This window comes from Nelumbo lutea, chromosome 3 (genome assembly GCF_056320005.1).
Source record: "Nelumbo lutea isolate HS-2025 chromosome 3, American lotus-T2T, whole genome shotgun sequence".
Taxonomy (NCBI): Eukaryota; Viridiplantae; Streptophyta; class Magnoliopsida; order Proteales; family Nelumbonaceae; genus Nelumbo; species Nelumbo lutea.
The window spans coordinates 58,724,593-58,744,893 of NC_142686.1; the positions used below are offsets into that span (position 1 = coordinate 58,724,593).

A 20,301-nucleotide genomic window follows, 5' to 3' on the forward strand; every position below is an offset into this window, starting at 1 on the left:
TGGGTTTTGCCCCTCTTTCACCTTAAAATGCCATCCAGACAGCAGCAAGTCAGTAGCATCTGATTTTGTCTGCTTTGATCTCAGCAAGATACCATTCATATTGTCAAAGTCAGTGACTCTAAACCTGAATTCTTTTTTTTGAGGCTATTAAAGAAATATTAACAAGGGGTCATTGTTGGTGCAATGATTATAACTTGGGTTGACAAATGTGAGAATGTCAGGTTTGAGATGAATGTGGCCACTTCATTCAACCAAATTCCAACGGTTAGGTCCATATCCAGTCCATCCTCCCAAGATCCCAGATAGCTGGAAAAACACTGAATGGGCTGGAAGCACGCTAATTTGCATAAGGGACCAAGTGTTTAATAGATAGTAGGCCACCATATAGCTTATGGGTCAAAGCCCATATGAGTGGGCCTAAATTAAGCCATCCTTTTTTAAGGACATTAATGAATTAAAGGTCAAACGAAAGCAACAGGAAATCAACTCACATTGACATTATGTTTTAGCTAAAACATGATTCATTTTACATGCTTACAACTACATCCCAATTAATCTAAACGTTCATGAAACAAACAATTAAGTAACTACTCATTCACAACTAGCAAAATTCTTTTTGCTAGGTAACCAACAGTAATGTAAGAATCAAGGCAAACTAATGCCAATTAGAGATTTTTTTTTTTGAGACAGGTAAACTATAATATCATTAAAAACAAAAAGTTGTAACATTTGATGAGTAGCAGTTCAAAAGATAATGATCATGAAAATAGCATTCATTTTTATTTTACTTAAATACCTATGGTTTTACTAATTTTTTAAATAGGCAACCCTGTTTTTGCCTTTGATGTTGGAGTGAAGTTTTAGAATGCTACCCAAATAGCAACCAGGTTGAATAGAATCAGATTTTGTCTAGAATCTGGATTCTAGAATACCATCCAAACGGGCTCCTACTCTTCAAAATCAGGGCCTAGGAGCATGTTAATCTGCTAAAGGGAATGGATATGCTTTAACAGATAATAAGGTGCTATGCACTACAGAGATTAGGGATCAAAACCCACCATAAGTATAGACTTATCCATCTTTTAGGATATTAATCCAGGTCAAAAAGAGCTAACAAGAAATCAACCCATTTCTGAAACCTAAGAGTTCACATTTTAGCTAAGTCATGGTTTGTTTTCCATGCTTATTAGCACATGTACATTTATAAATCCACCAATCAAAAACGTCTTTTTTTTTAAGATAAAATAAAAATGGGATTTTATTAAAAGAAAAAAAAGGAAGGTACTAAGTAGGCACCAGAGGAAAAATGGACTAATAACTGCCTAACAACAGAGAGAACTCAACCACTACGGACAATTTTCAAAACAAACATCACCCACTCCCCAAACCTTTCCATGAATACAATAAAGATCCCCCACAAATCAAAATTCCAGATCTAAAGATCCCCCAACACAAGAAAGAAACTTAAACCCCAAAACCATCCTTCAAGATTCTTCTCACCAGAAGAAACACAAAAAACTCTAAACCAGCCAGAAACTTCAACAACCTCCAATACCCATCTCATCCTGGAATTTGTTTACTTGTCTATTTTAAATCCACTGATCAAAAACATGTACATTTAAATCCCAATGTTCATGACAAAAACGATTACTAGCTCACAGGACTCTGACGTGCTGTCTATGTTCTTGAATGTTTGCTTGCAATTCTTCTAAGATGATGGAGTTTTCTTTAACTAGGAAAGCAGCAGAAGTGCGAGAGTTAAGGTAAAATACCAATAAGAGAAACCTGTGCAGAGTAGTTATTAGTTATCGATTAGCACATTTTGGCAGGAAGTTGCTGGAAAAACTAATGAATTGATCCTGACGCCAGTAAATTTTTTAACCTTACTTTATTAGTAACATTCACATACATCATGGCACCAAAAAACAAAAGAAAGCCTCAATCCTATGGATGTTTAGGAATAACATGCCTTCCAGTTAACTGTAAGTCCCCCTATGACATGTTAGTGATGCTAACCCTGGAGAATACAGCAGCCTGATCAAGCCCATGTAGTGAGTCTATCAAGTGAATTCGCAGTGAAGCAGGACCTCTAGCCATGTCCATCCCCATCTCAGCAGCAAGACCAAATATGGAAAGTGCTGAAGCTGTGGCTTCTAAAGCATGCAAAGGGTCAACTGCAACAAAGGCAGCAATGAGGGCTGTGACCGCACACCCTGAAGCTGTGATCTTTTGCAACATGGCCACACCATTTTTCACACCAACCACCCGTTGCCCATCTGTAATTATGTCAACAGCTCCAGAAACAGCGACTACAGAACCACTTCCTCGAGCCAAGGATTTTGCTGCTTCCACTGCATCCACCGATCTGTGGGAACTATCAACCCCCTAGAGAAAGTGTCAAGAGGAGATTAAGCAAATTGTAGCATATGTAGGATACAGTAACTATGCACCAAATTTAATCAGGAGTGCCATTCAAGCTAAAGATTACTACTCCAAGCAGAGGTTGTCAGGTTGAGAAAAGCCACAGTCATGTATTCAGCATTTATCTGACATCTAAAACTCAAGACAATTGGTTCAGAAAGATGATCATCAAATGATAAAGACAAGTAAACTGGACACATGGACAAGTATAAATGGAACAAGTTTATCGGCATACTCCTACCCACTTAAAAGGTTATCAATATGTCCTGAATATTAAAATTCAGAAACTTGAATTGAAGCAAGAATTCCAAACTTTTGTCTGTCTTATGCACGGAAAACAGAAAAGACATGAAGTTTACTCAGCAAGACATGGATGTATCATAGGATGATACCTGAACCCTTCAATATACACAAACTACTTGTGTAGGTCCTGTAGGAAGTGCCACAACAAGGTAACAGCATGCAATATGTGTCTGATTTGCCAATGGATAATTCGAGAAGAATGAGTTGTATTGAGGATCATCTTCCCCAAACAGTCTTGCAACATTTCAGCTTATGCACTATTTCTGTAGCTTGCTTTTAGTTTGGCTTTGTAAGGCTTTTTTTTTTTGTTGTCTTTCCTCCTGGAAGACTTTATTCATTTTTTCTTGTTCTTTCTTTTTTCTTATTCTTTTACAGATGAAAGATAGATAGAGGTTTCATTAAGATACAATACAAGAATGCATGAGTACAAGATAAGCCAGACACAATATTATAAACAGTTCCTCAGACCAGCTGAAAACCATAAGATACAACAATGCCAAGCAGGAGGAAAAACAATGAAATTCAGCACCATGGAATACCAACACAGCTACTACTCAAGATGTTTTCCTCCCCACCACCCATAAAATTGTCCTTGAGATATTTTGCAAACTTTGAATCCACTTGAATGAGATCTCTCTAGATGCCAGAGATCTGGACTCCACTATGAAATGACAGAGGAACCAGGTAGCACCAAATGCTCTGCACATCCATCAATAACTATCCAAGAATATTCTTTTACATTTTTCCACTTGGGATCTGCTACCCACAAGTTGTTCCCACATTCCTACCCACAGTCCACCACTACTATGTATTGTGAACATCGCCCCATGAATGATAAGGGAGATATTCCCAACACGCAGCTGTAAAGTCTCGTGGGTAGAGATGTGGGAACAGCTCGTGGATAGCATATCTGAGCCATATTTTTCCACTTGGGATCTGCTACCCACAAGTTGTTCCCACATTCCTATCCACAGACCACCACTACTATGTATTGAGAACATCTCCCCATGAATGATAAGGGAGATATTCCCAACACGCAGCTGTAAAGTCTCGTGGGAAGAGATGTGGGAACAGCTCGTGGATAGCATATCTTAGCCATACTTTTCCAGTAAAAAGAGGTTGGAAATTAATTGTTTGTTTAAGTCCAATGTACAAAATGTCCACAGGATTGTAACAATTGGCAGACCGAGCTTAGAGAATACCTATATCCCATGTCCACAGGTTTGATATCTGCATTGCATAGGTTCTATCATCTATGATAACCAAAGAAAATGCAGATGCTCCATTTTCAAGAATTCCTCATCCTCATAAAACCAAGATTATATCTGTTTCTTGACAATTACACTTTGTTGGAATTTCTTTTCATTAGAGCAAGAAAAAACCTACAACTGAGTATATACCATAATAGACAGTTTTTTTTTTTTTGTTCTTTTTTGGAATAAGTTGATAATTTATCCATTTTCTATGACTCTAACAAGAGCATTTACTGGAGGGGAAAAAACTGATGAGCTTTACCAAAATTCCAAAGGAACCTAAACTTGAATTGCCAACCACTACTTTCACTTGTTTTAAGCACCAACTCATGTTTTTCTATGAAGTGTACGTTGGGTGGTGCCAATTTAAATGGTCGGAGCAGTAGCATACAACTGGTCAGCTTTAACTTGATTTTAAGAAGTGGGAATAAGTTGATAGTTTAATCCTTGGTGATTTCATTTTTTGGGTTTTGGGTATGTTCCAGCTTGTGTTTTGCACATCTCCTCATGCAAATCCTCTGTTTTTAATGAAAAGTTATCCTTTTCTCAAAAAAAAGTTGATAATTTATCCATTTTCTGTGACTGTAACAAGAGCTTTTTCTGAACCAACAAAAAGGAAAAAGAACTGATGAGCTTAACCAAAATACCAGACGAACCTAAATTAATTCTTGAATTGCCAAAAGATCCCAAAACCCATGAAGGGTTCAATATCTACAACTACTTTCACTTGGTTTAAGCATCAACCACCCAGCAAAAATAAATCAATAAACAATTAACAGAATAATTTTAAGGGAAAAACGAAAGACGTAATTTAAGAAAGAGCAGCAAGAGAGATGTAATAAGTATCAATGTATTACATAATCCCTCATTTAAATTGTTTCAAGCGTAATACCTTACTGGGCCCCAAAGAAGCATTTGAAAGCGCGAGAATCTCAGAGGCATTTCCTCTAAGAACAACAGGCTTGAGCTGAACGAGGTCGAGGCACGCCCTCAATCGGAACTCGGAAGCCGAAGCGGCAACCGGGTCGAGAACCCATGGTTTACCCAACCGAGTCGCCAACTCAGCGGCGGTCTTCATGGACGGTATCCAGTCGGGAGAGAGAGTACCGACGTTGATGCAGAGCGCTTGGGCGTGAGGGGTGAAGTCTGGGATCTCTTGCAGGCAGTGGAGCATGGCCGGTGATGCACCGGCGGCCAACAACGTGTTGGCCATTAGGTCCATCGATACGTAGTTGGTGATGCACTGGATCAGCGGAGACCGTTCTCTCACAGCCGTTAATATTCTCCATGCCGTTGCGCCCCACTCTCGTGCTTCCCATTCGCTTGCTCTCTCTCCCATGCTGCTCTAATTCTTACTCAGAAGTCAGCACTCTCCCGTTCTTCTTCCTTCATAAATAATGCAAACAGAGAAAAACCAGCTACTCCCATTGTCGTAGCTTTTGTGCTAAAACCGTGAATCACGACCCCTGAGGCCCCACACTGAGTTGATGAAGTGACGTTAAGGTGGGGCCAATCGATGGCAGTGATCTCACAGTTTTAGCCAAAGCTACACCGATGGGTATAGCTAATTTTTTTTGGGAGTCAACCGGGCGGTGGTGAGGTGGGGGTGTTCAGAGGATAAAGAGAACCGAATCAGGTGGGGGTGATCTTAACTACCATTAGCTCCATCCTGAGTGGGAGAGAGCAACAGCAGCCTCAAATGTAGAGGAACAACCTCGAAGAAGAAAAATGCTAAGCGCAACATTACCCATCACCGCCACCGGCGCCACCACCAGCAAAGAGGCCCGAAATCTCTACTGCCTCTTAGCCACCTCTCTGTTTTCTCTACTCTTTATCCTCTCCTTTTCTTCGTCTACCAACCCCGCTTCTTCTTCTTCTTCTTCTTCATCTGGGTCTTCTCCATTCGCCTTATCCTCGCATCATCTTCAACAACAACAGCCCAATTCGCTCACCCCAACACCCCCTTCAATTGCCTACTTCATCACGGGCTCCAATGGCGACTCCGAGCGCATACTTCGGCTCCTCTTCGCCATTTATCACCCAAGAAACCAATACCTGCTCCACCTCGATCTCACCGCTAACCAGTCCCAACGTCACCAGCTCGCTCTCTCTGTACAATCCGTCCCCATCTTCCGTGCCGTTCAGAATGTCAACGTCGTTGGCAAAGCCGATTTTGCTTACTCCCGTGGGTCCTCCGCCATTTCCTCTACTCTCCATGGTGCTGCCATTCTGCTCCGCTTCTCTTCCAGTTGGGATTGGTTCATTAACCTCTCTGCTGCAGACTACCCTCTCGTCACCCAAGATGGTCTGTGTGTCTAGTATCCCCGAAAGAGTTCCCATTCCCTTTATTTGATTCTTTAAGAATTTTCTTTTAATTTTTCTGCGTTTCAACCGCTAATCTGATCTGGGTTTTTTATGGGTTTTGCAGATCTACTCCACATATTGTCGTTCTTGCCAAAAGATCTAAATTTTGTAAATCATACCAGTCGTATTGGGTGGAGAGAGTAAGAGAGTTGATGCTCTATTTGTTAATTCAAATTTTGTTATTGAATTTTTTTTATTGAGATTTACAGGAATGTAGATGGATGAGCTTCTTTGTCCTAACATGAAGATTTTAAATATGCTTGATGTTACAGATCTCGGAGAATGAAACCCATTATTGTTGATCCTGGTCTTTATCTTTCCGCTAAGAGCAACATATTTTACGTTACACAGAAGCGGGAGTTGCCGCAAGCTTATAGATTGTTCACAGGTTAGTATTTGTGTATTCTTTTTAGTGCATTGGAATGATAAAGGTGATTATTTGTGTTCCATGTACAAGGTTTTTAGATGTCAAATTCATACTTATTGTTACAACCAGTGTTCATCATCATCCTCCATGCCTTATCCCAACTATATGGGGTCGGCTACATGAATCCTGTTTCGTCAATCTGTTCTATTTAAAGCCATACCCACTGTTAAAGTGTCAGACTTGTTCACCTAAAATCATGAAGTATCAAGAAGTTTTCCAAGGCTAAAATTTTAGTGCTCACGTCAAGAAGAAGTAGCTGTGAATTTATCACGATGAAATAGTTCAAGTATTTCAATTATTACAGTATGCATACATTCCTTCAGTAATTCTGCTTTCCGAATTCCCACCAACTAGAGTGACTAGATTTCTTTTTTTTTTTACCCCATTTTAAATCCGTATAAAACATATATGTACTTAATACAATTGAGTTTACCATTTTTTTTATCAATAAAGAGAAATTTTATTAAATTCAAACTCAGGTATTACAGCAAGGTGGAAAAATCTCCACCAAGAAATAGATTTGAAGTTTTGCCCTAAACATTTGTTGCCTAACAGTCCCTTGTTTAGCCAAAGAGTCCACCATTGTGACTAGATTTCTGATTCGGCTAAAATTCATTGGCGATGCTTTTGGCAGTTGTTAGTCACTTAAATGAAAAAGGTTAAGCATTAGATGGCTTATACTTCTAGTTTCTGTACTTGATAGTAGCATGAAAACAGATACTAGATTCTATGCAGCATATTGGTGGTTTGAGTCCTCAATGATGGTAGTATCATATCTAGTTATGTAATTTGTGGAAATTCCTCAGTTTTCTACTGAACTAAAAGTTAACAGTTACAACATGGGATGTGGGTCTTCGGAGGGGCCTTAGCGATTTTGAGATGCCCTCAGTTTTGGAACTCCTTTCACTTCTTGAGGGTGGTTTTTCTTCATCCTTCCTCTGACTGCTGGATTTGTTCCCCCTTACCTTCTGGGCTCTTTTCTTGTGATTCCTATAAAGGTCTCTGCTTGAGGGGTTTTTTCGATGTAATGTTGATAATAGCTAGAGTAGAGGTACTAATGATTAGTGAGTGATGAAGTATTAGAACTGGGGATAATGGTTATTGGTTATGTCTATGCCAAGATACCTATGGATATTTGAAATAGTAGTCTTGCTATCTTATACTCCTATACAAGGAAGAAAAGATTCATGAGCTCAAGGGTTGCTAAATTGGGCACTAGAAGATTGCCAAACTGGGATGCCAGAAAATCCAAGGAGGGAAAGAAACATGTGATGATTGGATAGATAATTGTCAGATCTACAATGGTCTATCCATAGATTTTGAGATGCCCTCAGTTTTGGAACTCCTTTCACTCCTTGAGGGTGGTTTTTCTTCATCCTTCCTCCTCTGACTGCTGGGTTTGTTCCCCCTTACCTTCTGGGCTCTTTTCTTGTGACTCCTATAAAGGTCTCTGCTTGAGGGGGTTTTTTGGTGTAATGTTGATAATAGCTAGAGTAGAGGTACTAATGATTGGTGAATTAATAAGAATTAGAACTGGGGGTAATGTTTATTGGTTGTCTATGCCAAGATACCTATGGATATTTAAAATAGTGGTCTTGCTATCTTATACTCCTATACAAGGAAGAAAGGATTCACGAGCTCACTGGTTGCTAAATTGGGCAGTAGAAGATTGCCAAACAGGGATGCCAGAAAATCCAAGGAGGGAAAGAAACATGTGATGACTGGATAGATAATTGTCAGATCTACATGGGCTATCCATAGATTCCTTCAGAACATGGTGCAAAAATATTCCTTTCAAGAAGAAGTGGTTCGTAAATGATACACTGTTGGTTGTTTGGATGAATAACATTATGTTATATTCTTGATGGGACATGGAAGAGATCAAGGGTTAGTCTTTCCCCCCTCTATTTTTTTTGCATTTCAATAAGTAGGATTAGGGTGGTGATCTGGACTGCAACTTTAATCTGGTGATAGAGTGAGGAAAGGCAGATCGTTAATGAGTCTGATTAGAGTAAAAAGGGACAGTTCATTGATAAAAGCTGCTGTTTTGAAGTGTTAGGTGAGAATTGTGGTTTGTAATTCAATATCGATAAACAATTTGCCATGTAGAGTTGGAGATATTTTGCTAAGATATTTGGAAAATCTAAAAAGTCAAAAAAGTTTTATAGAAACATGGAGTTAGTTAATAAACCTTCAAGAGATCATAATATAATTGCACATGTAAGGCTCAAAACCATAGCAAAGAACTATATAAATCAAATAGGAAAATTTAAGAGATTGTAATAGGTACATTTCTCTGTCTCCCTTTTGGTCTTTGGCCATCTTCTCTTCTTTATATATGTTATTATTTGCCATTTTAACTTTTGTCTTTATTGTTACTATATGTTTTGATTAGATTGAAAATGCTCCTTTGTAGTCATATGCAATTTTTTTTCTTTTGAAAATTATAGTGACTTGGTAAGTGAATCATATCAAAGTATGTTGATGTGAAAATTTTAATAAATTCTCATGCAACATAATTCACTCAATCAAGTGATTGAGTTTTTATTATTTTGGGTAAGGCCCATTCAGGGAATCATACGGATTATTCCCTTTAATTACATCTCCACAAGAAAGTAGGGAACACCTTTTGATTCTTACTTGGAGAAATGAATGCATAGAACAAAAGAAAAGAACAATAGGGTACTTAAAAAAGAACTTTTCATTTTTGTTTCTTTTACATCAAGTGTACAAGAATGAGAAGAAAGAAAAAGAAAATACAATTGAGAAAACTACACAACAATACATTTCTCTCTTTTCCTTTTGATACAAAGAAAATTTCCTTCTCACTCCTTTATTCACAATAAGTTGTAGTCAATCAGGTGAAGTTCTAACTGTAGGCAGCCTCAATCCTTGGATTTTTGCATACAAAATGGGAACCGTAATCCATGGTTTTCAAAACTGGACTGGACCAGACTGTCGGACCGGAAAAACCGGGACTGGTTCCGTTTTCCCCGAAAACCGGATTTTCTTCAAAAATCGTTGATTTTGGTCAGCAAAGCGTTGAACTGGGCAGTTAACCGTTCAAACCGTTTTTTATTTTTTTAAAATTTTTTATTTTTTTTGTCAGAACGGGCCGAGTGTTTGGTTCGAACGGTTGGACCGTTTGACCCAGTAACCGAACCCCTTACTGGTTCGGTCTCCGGGTCGGTTTTACAAACCATGCCGTAATCAATCAAACTGAATATTCGATTGTAGACAATTTTTATCCCTTTGTTCTTCATTTTCATTTGAAGGAAACCATAATCAGCCCTTGAGAATTAGACTATAGATGGTTTAATCCCTAACTTTGTCTTGAAAGAGGGACCATAATCAAACAAGTAGAGGCACCTGGTTGTAGATGGTTTATTTCCCTCTATTTCCTTTCTCAAAAGTGTAAATAAAAGAGAGAGAGAGAATGATATATAGCAGAAGACATATATAATAAGTATTCACGAAGCGGACTTTCCTTTTCCTACCTGTATTATTGAGACTTCTTTTCCTTCCTTGCCTTCCCATGAGCACTTCTCTTTTCTACTCTCTTTATCTTTGCTTTTCTTAAGAATCTCTCGAGATAATTTTCCCTAAAGAGTTTGCCCGTCAGTGCCTCTAGCTTCCCCTTAAGGAGCTTAAATAGGGAGTGGGTACCTCCTCCTAGGTGAAGGACACTTGCCCCTTCCACTTAAAGAGAGGGAATTCCCATACAGGATACTTTTTTATAGTTTTGATGATTTGGCTAGCAGACTAGCCAACCCATTTATTTGGGTTATTAAATTATTAATGTTATTTGGATTAAAAAAATGCCTTCAACAAAGTAGTAAGTCAACTATCCATTCACCAATTCCTTGTCGGGTCTTTTGGAAAGATAGTTTTAAAAAATGATAATTTTAATGAAATATTGAAAATTTTATAATAATGTTCTAAAATTTTAAATGTTAAATAAATATATAGTTTATCAATGAAATTGCATTGATGGGAGCCTTATGAGCTGGGCTGCCTTAGTCTATCAATGAAATCTGAAATATCGCTGACATATCAGAAAAATACCAGGGGTATTTGAAAAAAAAAAGATTCTTGGAAGATTTCGTATCGCCACCTAGCAAATGGGGGTAGTTTGGGGATATGTCACCAAATATCGTCAATATTGCGAACCGAGATATGTGACTAGTTTGTAGCTAATCTAGGGTTTTTTTTTTTCCATTTGTTAGTTGGAGAGGAGAACATTACCTTTCTATCCATTTCATTTTGAAAGAAAAGAGTACCACAAAAAAGCAGGAGAGTTGAAAGGAGTTTGGAATGGAAGAGACATTTGTGATGCATAACTAAGAAATAGAAACCATCACATGACAGTTATATTTTAGAAGAGTAATGGTATTTGCTTGGAGAGCTCAATTGGAATGATTGTTGCTTATTAATCCTTTCCAAAATCCCATCTATAGGGGTTAAACTAAAAAATAACAGAATATTTAACATTGCATAGTTAAGTCTGATATTTCGGTTGACCTATGTGACTGACCAGTTATTAATCATTTAATGTAAGTTACATATAAATGTTTAACACATGTTGCTTTATAAGGCTGTGAAACATTCATTTTAGTCAGCTGTGTTTTCAAAAAGCATTTGAATGATGGGGGGGGGAGGGGACTATGTGGATGGCATTTCAGAAACAAAAGCTAGAATCTTTGGGAACCTGAATCATGGCCGGGAGATTCTTTTTATTTAATATTATAAATAATGTACTCTTTCTCTCTCTCTCTCTCTCTCTCTCTCTCTCTCTCCCCCCTCTTTGTTCAAAGTAGGGATGCAATCAATGCCTTCGCTACAACTTAGGTAGTAAGGATACAAACTTTTTAAATTTGTTATCTGTATTAACACTTTAGCAAGCATATATTTTTTCATCATTTTCTTCGAATTTACTTTGTGAACATTGTTTTTGAAGGCTGGAAGTGTGACTGGGATTTCAATGTGAAGGCCTTGAAAATTAAAATAAGCAATCAAAAAGTATTTCATCAATGTAAACAGATAAAAATGCTTCCAAGCCTACAAGTGATCTTTATTTATTTATTATTTTGGTGAGTCCTACAATTGATCTATATAGTGTCTTATCACCTACCCCCAAACAGAGTTTTAACTAAACACAGAAGCAATGTTTTGAAAGTCATAATCTAACGTAAATCGTAAGATTGTTGCTGATTTTTCTAAAATTGTCAAAAAACTATAAAAATAGCTAACTCCCTCAAAAGTTAGGAGAAACAATGACTTTTTACCAATTTTTAGCCTATAGACATAACATAAACAGGTAGTGTACTGTAGTAGTAGACTGGTAGTGAGTTTGACAATTACACCACTTTCATGAATCATAATTCGATAAATGCCATGGGTATGATCAAGTTCAACTTCAATTTTAAGCAATAAAAAACTATATCCTTAATTGTATTGCTATTTGATATGACCATATAATTATATAAATATGAGCTTTACATGGCATCATGTTCTTGTCTTCACTCTTCATCCCCAAGGCTCAACAAAAAAGAACTAAAAGGTTATCTAATATTCTAATTCCTAATGTTTCGTCTTTCAAGTTTCAATAATTTAAGACAAATTATCAATACAGTAGAAATTGCTGATAAATAATTCTGATATATGCTTTGTGAAGAAAAGTAGTAGAAAATGAAAGGCTTCAGCAAGAGAGAAAGAGAGAGAAGAAGAAAAGAGAGTGGGATGTCGCCAGAATTGAACAGATTTGGCCGCCAACCCCTTTTGACTTATATACTTAAAATAAAAGAATGAAATATTACAAAAATACCCTTACTAGGGTGGCTACTTTAAGTAGCCGAACAGTCACAACTTAAAATAACATAAACTAATGGGCCTAAGGCCCAATAACTTCCTAACTTAATAACTTAAATAAAAATAAAACAAAGCTGGCCCAATAACTTAAAATCGGCCCAAACTCAACAAATACAATAAGATGATAATTTGAATCTTATCAAGTTTCAATAATTTGAGTCTCACACACATCCAAAAACATGATAATTCAACAAAATACACACATCAAATCATCAATACAAGAGTACAATAGTGAAATAATGCAATTAAAGAAATTAAATTCTGAAATTTAATAATTTTTTTTGTAACTAATACCATTGCATCATTGGACATAACTCATAAGCACTGTTTTCCCCCGATCAGCAACTCATAAGCACATTCGATTGACATAAATAGATAAACAACCAAAGAGATTCTATGTGGACAAGTATAATAAATTACAAATCTATATCCACTAAACCAACATAAATAAAGGCTTGAAGACTGAAGCTAACAAAGAAATCCTCACTGATCAACAAGGAATATAGAGTTCTTCAGTGTTCAGATGCGAAGATGCCCTATTCTATCATTGCCTCCAACCATTTATAAAAAAAAGGACACCTAACAAGAAGAACAACCAACTTAAAAATTAAAATAAAGACATAGATAAAATGAAAAGCCTTATGAAATAATGAAAACATAATTTGCATCAGAAAAAGAGGAAAACGTTAAGAGGTTGAAGCCCCTGTTTTTTTTTGCATAATAAAAGGGAAAATGAAAGGGCAGAGCCTATGCAAAAGAAAAAGGACTAAAATGATGCAAAAAAAAAAAGAGGAAAACGCAACAGGGTGGAGCCCCTGTATTCATTGCAAAAAAACCGTGCAAAAATAGAATCAATTTTGCATCAAAAGAAGAAGAAGAAGCAGCAGCAGCAGCTGCATAAGGAGAGGAGGGTTGGAGCTTCAATGCAGGAGGGTTTCAACTCTTCCAGTCTCCCACCCAAGAATTTCCTTCGTTAGTAAGCCTCTTTCACTCTTTCAATTGATTAAAGAGGCTATTTAAGTTATAAAAAAGAAAATGACAATAGTGCCCCTTGATGTAAATGTGTAGCTTTTAAAAAGTGAAGGACTAAATTGTCTTTTTGCCAAATTATGTTTCTGGTTCTAATTGTTTAAATTGGTTCTGAATCACGATTTACAATTTGATACAATGATTTGAACATAAATCACACAATTAATTTAAAAAATGATTAGTACATGCAATTGAATCGTTTTGGGGCCGCTTTGTTATGAATCGTACTATTCAAATCATGGACTGCACGATTTTAAAAACATGTACAGGAGTCATAACATTTAAGGCCAATAAAAACTTTTACCACCAATTCCAATTCTTTGGAAACTCATGATCCTGATAGGGTGATTTGTTACTAGTTGTGTGGTTGGAGATGAGCTTTTGGTGGCAGAGGATGTTAGAAGAGCTATTTTATTAGGTAAAAATTAAGTTCAGAGTTCTGGAAAGCTTTTCTCTTTCAAAGAAAGAGTTACCAGACTTGTCCAATTGAAGAAAATTTAAGTGAGACTGAAGATGAAGAAAAAGTAAAGTGGGAGAGGGATTGGGGAAGAGGAGGAACAAGAAATTAAAAAGAAAAGGAGCAAGAAGTTGATTTTGAAGAGCAAGATGGGGAAGATAGAATTCCTTTAGAATGAATTTATAAATTAAATAGGAAAATTTATTTGAAGAAGGTAGTTCATACTTCATACAAAAGCTGAAGTAGATAAACTTTTGGATCTGTTTTAGCAATCGAAAAAAAAAAAAAAAGAAAAGAAAAGAAAAGTTTGAATCCTGTTTTTTGGGTTGGGATGATTTTGCAAGAAGTTTTTCAATGGAAGAGAAAGGCAGAATTATGAGAAGCACATAGATAAGACTGGGAGCATAAATAGGGATGGTGACTCTCATCCTATGAAAGGTAAGATTAGATATAGATTCAGGGTTTGAGGATGCTAATGAATTTGTTGTTATTGGAGGTAGAGTAGGTAGGTTGATAGAGGGAGCGAAGCTGAGTGGGGTAAGTATAGTAATTAGAAGAAGGAAAAATGGAGGAGGTAAGAAGATATGGGATTTAATGAAGGGTGACAGATGAAACTGATAAAAGCGTGTTTTGAATTTATTTTATTCTTTAAGATAGATAAGTACTGACTGAATTTCATTCTAATGTAACATTATCAGAGACGGCCAATGCAACATTTTTAGTCCAGTGCACTAGGCGCCCACTGATGTGGGGTCTGGGGGGGATAGATGTAAGCAGTCTTAACCCTGCATATACAGGGAGGCTGTTTCTAAGAAATGTGACATTCTTAGTTCTTATTCCCAAATTGCAAGGAGCAGTTGAGTTGACGCATCAGTCTAATCAGCAGCATTTATAAGATAATAGCTAACCTATTGGAAATCAGTTGAGAAAAGTCCTTAACCAAATCATCTCACCTTCACAAGGGGTATTCATTGAAGGGAATAATTGATTGATCCTTGATAGCCAATGAATGCATTGACTTTAGATTAAGAGCTGGTCAGCCTGGTGTGATGGTGAAATTGGACATGGAAAAGGCCAATGACCATGTCCAATGGAATTTTGTTGACTACATGCTCAAAAGAGTGGGTTTTGGTATCGAATGGAGAAGGTGGATTGAATTTGCATCCACCCTACCACTAACTTAGAATCACCTTCTATTTCTCTTTGCTGAAGTCCCAACTGTTTGGCCAATTTCAGCCCATAGAGGAGGGCCATGGTTTCTGCTCTCAAAGAGTCTCCCACCCTTATTGGACCTGAGTAAAGAGCCAAAACCCTTCCTTCTTCATCTCTAAAGACTCCAACAATACCAGATAGTCCTGGGTTTCCAAAAGAGTTCCCATCAAAGTTAAGCTTAATTCTTTGAATTGCTGAAGGGACCTAACTTTCCTGAATCACATCCTTGATAGAAGAAGAGTTAGCTACTAAATACTATCCCCTAATTATATCTTGCACGGAAAAATCCTTGAACAACTTGATTTATCGAAAAAAAACCCTGAACAATTTGCTTGTTTTACCTAGTGTGCTACTTTGAAGGCAATGTCTTCTTTTAGTTCCTCAGATTTTATTGAACCTTGAAAAATATGATTGTTCTTTTCTTCCCAAACTATCCACAAGATTGCTTCTCTTCTTTGGTTGTCTAAGAAAGCTAGCATCAAACAGAGCTGCCATAGAAAGAGGAGACTGCCTACAACCAAAGAGAGGAAAACTATGCCCAAATACTAGAAACAAATGAATAGGAGATTAGTAAGTGTATTATTGTCTCACCACAGTTATTGACTTATTGCAAAGGATAAAGATGTGAGGAGAAAAGCACCAAGGTGGCCTTCTTTTCTGAAGCACATCACAAGTGTTAATCCTATGCTGCTTCCCAGTAAAAATCCCTGATCTTAGGAGGCACTGGATTACACCACACTTCTTTATTTGGAAAGGACAAAGCCTGACTAGAGGAGCTGAGAAGGGCAGTGGAGAAAGAAGCACAAGAGATGGAGCTAGAAGGGAAGGCCATCCAGATCCTGCTCTCTGGACAAGATTGGTCGAAGATTACTCAGAAGAGAGAATTCATCAATGGCCCCCATTTCAACTTCCCTAAGCCCTCTCCTTGGACCCAAGTCCCACAACACCCCATCACTACGGATGAAAGAAATGGGTGTTAACTTATGTAAAGACAGAGTAGAGTAAAGAGAAGGAAAATGATCCTTAAGGGGGGATTCCCCAAGCCAAAAATCTTCCCAGAAGAGGACTTTATTATCAGAACAAGCATTATACCTTATAAATAGAATGGAGGGTAAAGTGCCAAGGATAGCTTCCCAAAAAGAAGAGTGTGATGCCCTAGGGTCGAGTATAGTGTCCCAGCCATTTGCCACCAAACCATGAATGCTGACTATCAACTCATGCCAAAGCTCTGGTTCAAGGGGTTTCATATGGAGAGTTGTTCTTTATCATAAGGGGTGCGTTTATCATGTTTCAAGTGGTTCCTTTCATTCATTAATAAACATTCAAAATTTTTCTGAAGTCTGTCTGTCAAAATATCAAGTTATTACTGGAAACCAACATCTCGTATGCCTTATAAAGTTGGAAATAAAGAAGGCAGGAGGTGGTTATTTCTTGATGATGAGACATAATTTTATATTTTATGTAGGCCAGGTGGTAATGTTTGTTGCAGTAGTAGGGCTTATTTGAAATGGAGGTTGAGTAACAGTTATTGATAATTGATGCTTGAATTCTCGTATACGTTGATGCTTAATAAAGTTGATGCTTAATAGCAATTGGATGGATTGCATGGATTTAGCTTACAATTCACTGTTTCCAACTTATTGTTGGAGTCCTAAATCCTGATTAAGAGCTGAGCAGTGGCAAGGTTACAAGTGTATGATTTACTGGATGTATTTAATGTCTTCTTGGCTTGTGTGGTATTAGTCCATGTGTACTGGTAGCTTTTTTTTTTTTATTCCCCATGATATTCGGAACGTCTATAACTATCATATTCCCCTTTGAGCATTCTTTCTTCCTTTTGTCGTCATTTATACCAAATCCCACTGGCTCATCTGAGTTTTATCAATCAGCTACTGTGGGTCTTCCTGGAGGATTATAGATTGTTTGGAGCTCAAGTCTTCATCACAGACTCACAGTGCACCTTCATACTTTAGGAGTCCATTTGATTAACATCAGATTTGCTATTTTCTTTTCTCTTCCCTCCACCCCCTCCTTCTGAAGGTAAACACATTGGCAGAACCAAATATCTTGCTGCTTTCTCTTTCAGTGGGCAAGATAGTTAATAATAGAATATCGGAGTGTATGGTAAATAACCAAACTTCATTTTCAGCCATTAAGGAGCTCACAACCTCCTTATTAAATTAATCACTAAAAGACAAAGCAATAGGCCGTTCAGTTCAGTCCAGTCCTTTCAGTTGTTGTCAAGTGGCCTCCAAGTCATTTTTTATTGGCTGATATTATGCAATTACTGATAATAATATAGTTATTTATTATATTTTTCATTTTAAGAACTTGTTACATGCAAACTCTGAGATGCTAGCTTTTTCAGAACTCTCTGCGTTAAATCTTTATTTTTTATTTTTTAAAACAATACTTATTTGGATCAATGGGTTTCCCATTGTTCAATTACATAGTGCCCTGTGCAGAAAATTGATAATCGTGGTTTAAACCATTTTATACTTTATACCACATTACTACATTCATAGATTGTCATGGAGTGAATTGTCATAAAGTGAATAGCCATCACATCCAAAATCATGGGTAGTCCGAAGGAGATTGAATCCATTGTTGTTGTTTCTTTGTGAATGCTAATTTTCCACAAAGAAGTAGCATCTTAGTGCAGTATGAAATTCATATTTCACCTACCCCTCTGGTAGATCTGGACCAACCAAAAACTCGGCCTGGTTGAATGAATTTTATCCCAACCCTAATAGATTTAATCAACAGCTAGGAAAAAAATATATGTATTGTGAAATTCCCAAATGGACCACTAAATTTTATTCTCTGGCATTGTTCAGTGAGCCAAAAGCTGCTTGCCTGCATGGCATGCAGGAGGGATGTGTTAGAATGAATTAAAACTTAGTACTCTCCCTTAGCTCCAGTTTGAGATTTATGCCTTAAAGTTTTGCAGGTTCAGCATCTGCTATTCTAAGTCGCAAGTTTGTGGAGTTCTGTATCTTGGGTTCAGACAATCTACCAAGGGTTCTACTCATGTTCTTCTCAAATATGCCTTCATCACATGCCAGCTACTTCCAAACCGTACTGTGTAACTCTCAGGAGTTCAAAAAGACAACAGTCAACCACAACCTGCAATATGTGTCATGGGATAAGCCCCCCAGACAGGAGCCATGCATTCTTACTCTTAATGACTTTGATGAGATGATTCACAGCGGAGCAGCCTTTGGTAGTCAATTCCTCCAAAATGATCCAGTTCTTGACCGCATCGATGAAGAGATCTTGAACCGTACTGCTGGTAAGATCATCCCTGGAGGTTGGTGTATAAGTGACTCCAATAATGATCCATGTACAGTTTGGGGAGACACAGCTGTGCTCAGGCCTGGTCCAGGGGCCAAAAGACTTGAAAAACGAATTGTTGAATTGCTCTCAAATGGTACATTACATGTTAATCAATGTTCTGAAACCCTGACCGAAGAGGATAGTCAGACTGCCTAGAATGTCACCTCGGACCAAAACTCGGTTGACTGAATAGGCAGTTGTTTTAATAAAGAATTAACCAATACTTCAAAATGTCTGAAAATTAGCGTTTTTTTCTCAGTTTATAATATTTTTACTTTATAATTATAGGGTTTTTCCTTCTCTTGTCTTTCCTATTCATACAGTTGGCTGGTTGGGTTGGGTGGTCAGATTATGATCCACATGCTTTAGCAGGTCAACATTGGTTCCAATTAATGCACACTTGAGCGTCTGACAATTCTTTATCTAACTAAAATGTATTGATCATCTTCTGAAACCTGACATTGTTATCAAATGGACTAGAAAATGAGCCACTTACGTTAACCCAAAATTTGTGTGAATGAACTCTCTGCACAGCAACTCAACAAATTTAGTACTAAGGGGACTTTCTTTTTTCGGATTTTGAGAGGGGAAAAGTTGGTCAGTGAGATTTTGGCTCCCCTTGAGCAAGAATCCCATGTTCTGTTTTTCATATTTATAGGGGGACAATGGAAAGTTTATTTTCCAAGGTATCACTTAATATCTTAAGTGAGTAAATAACTTTCCCATATCAATTAATATGATTCAAAAAGTGGATAGTTTCACTCCTAAACATTCTCAATAGATAGTTATTTATTAGTTTAACACATGTTTATCTACATTCTATTAATTATAAATTTGATTTAACTTTTAAGAAGCAACTTAATATAAATTTTAAAAATAAATAACTCAAAATAGATTTATTAGATGAATAGTAAATACCAAATAAATTGGGTTATTGTTTACCAATAAGATCTCATTTATTATCTAATATCAAATTATAAAAAAACATAAATTAATAATGGGTTTCAAATAAAATAGATTAGAATAGATTGTCAATTACAAAGCAAAACCCAAATTAATTTTTTTCATTTAATTTTTGATAACTAATTATACACACATTTAGTAACCCTGTACTTAGTACAGGGGTCATTCTCTAGTTTATATATGAAAACGGAATGGTCTGATGTGACATTCATCATTTTTTCTCTTTTTTTATTTTTGATTTTTTTTTTTTATTTTATAGCGAATGAGAAACATAAAAGTTTAGAATTCTAAAACGTCTCCACTGTAGTTGTTGGCATTTAAACCCTTTGAATCGTTTTGAAACACCTTTTGCTAATACTTCAAGCGAAGATGAAATAGCAAATAGCAACGTCAAATCACCTAAAATCTGAAATACATTTTGAAACTAACATATCCAATTGCAACAATGATATATCCAACTTCTTCATAGCAATAGGGGTGGATTTGAGTCGAGTTGAGTCAAATATTTAGCTATTCGATCTCGGCTTGATAAAATTGTATTAGGCTCGAGTTTAAGTTCAAATCTTGAGCTTGACTCGGTTCAAAGCTCACAAGTTTGAGTTTGTCTTGACTCAAACTTGACCGCAAGCCAATTTTTTTCTAAAAAATAAAAATTATATATATAAAAA

The 20,301-nt window shown here is 36.9% G+C and overlaps 2 protein-coding genes across 2 annotated transcripts; one reads left to right on the forward strand and one right to left on the reverse strand.

The window, feature by feature from the left end:
- Nucleotides 1–1,833: 1,833 nt before the first annotated feature.
- On the reverse strand, nucleotides 1,834–5,342 carry LOC148865175 (hydroxyethylthiazole kinase family protein). Its single transcript, XM_088980291.1, has 2 exons — nucleotides 4,870–5,342; nucleotides 1,834–2,385 (listed from the first exon to the last, which is right to left on the reverse strand). The coding sequence occupies exons 1-2, from the start codon at nucleotides 5,314–5,316 to the stop codon at nucleotides 1,993–1,995; spliced, it is 840 nt and encodes a 279-aa protein (XP_088836417.1). The 5' UTR covers nucleotides 5,317–5,342; the 3' UTR covers nucleotides 1,834–1,992.
- On the forward strand, nucleotides 4,927–18,911 carry LOC148865176 (Core-2/I-branching beta-1,6-N-acetylglucosaminyltransferase family protein). The gene is made up of 4 exons (XM_088980290.1): nucleotides 4,927–6,282; nucleotides 6,406–6,481; nucleotides 6,614–6,729; nucleotides 18,285–18,911. Exons 1-4 carry the CDS (start codon nucleotides 5,706–5,708, stop codon nucleotides 18,824–18,826), a joined length of 1,311 nt encoding a protein of 436 aa, XP_088836416.1. The 5' UTR covers nucleotides 4,927–5,705; the 3' UTR covers nucleotides 18,827–18,911.
- The last annotated feature ends 1,390 nt before the right edge of the window (nucleotides 18,912–20,301 follow it).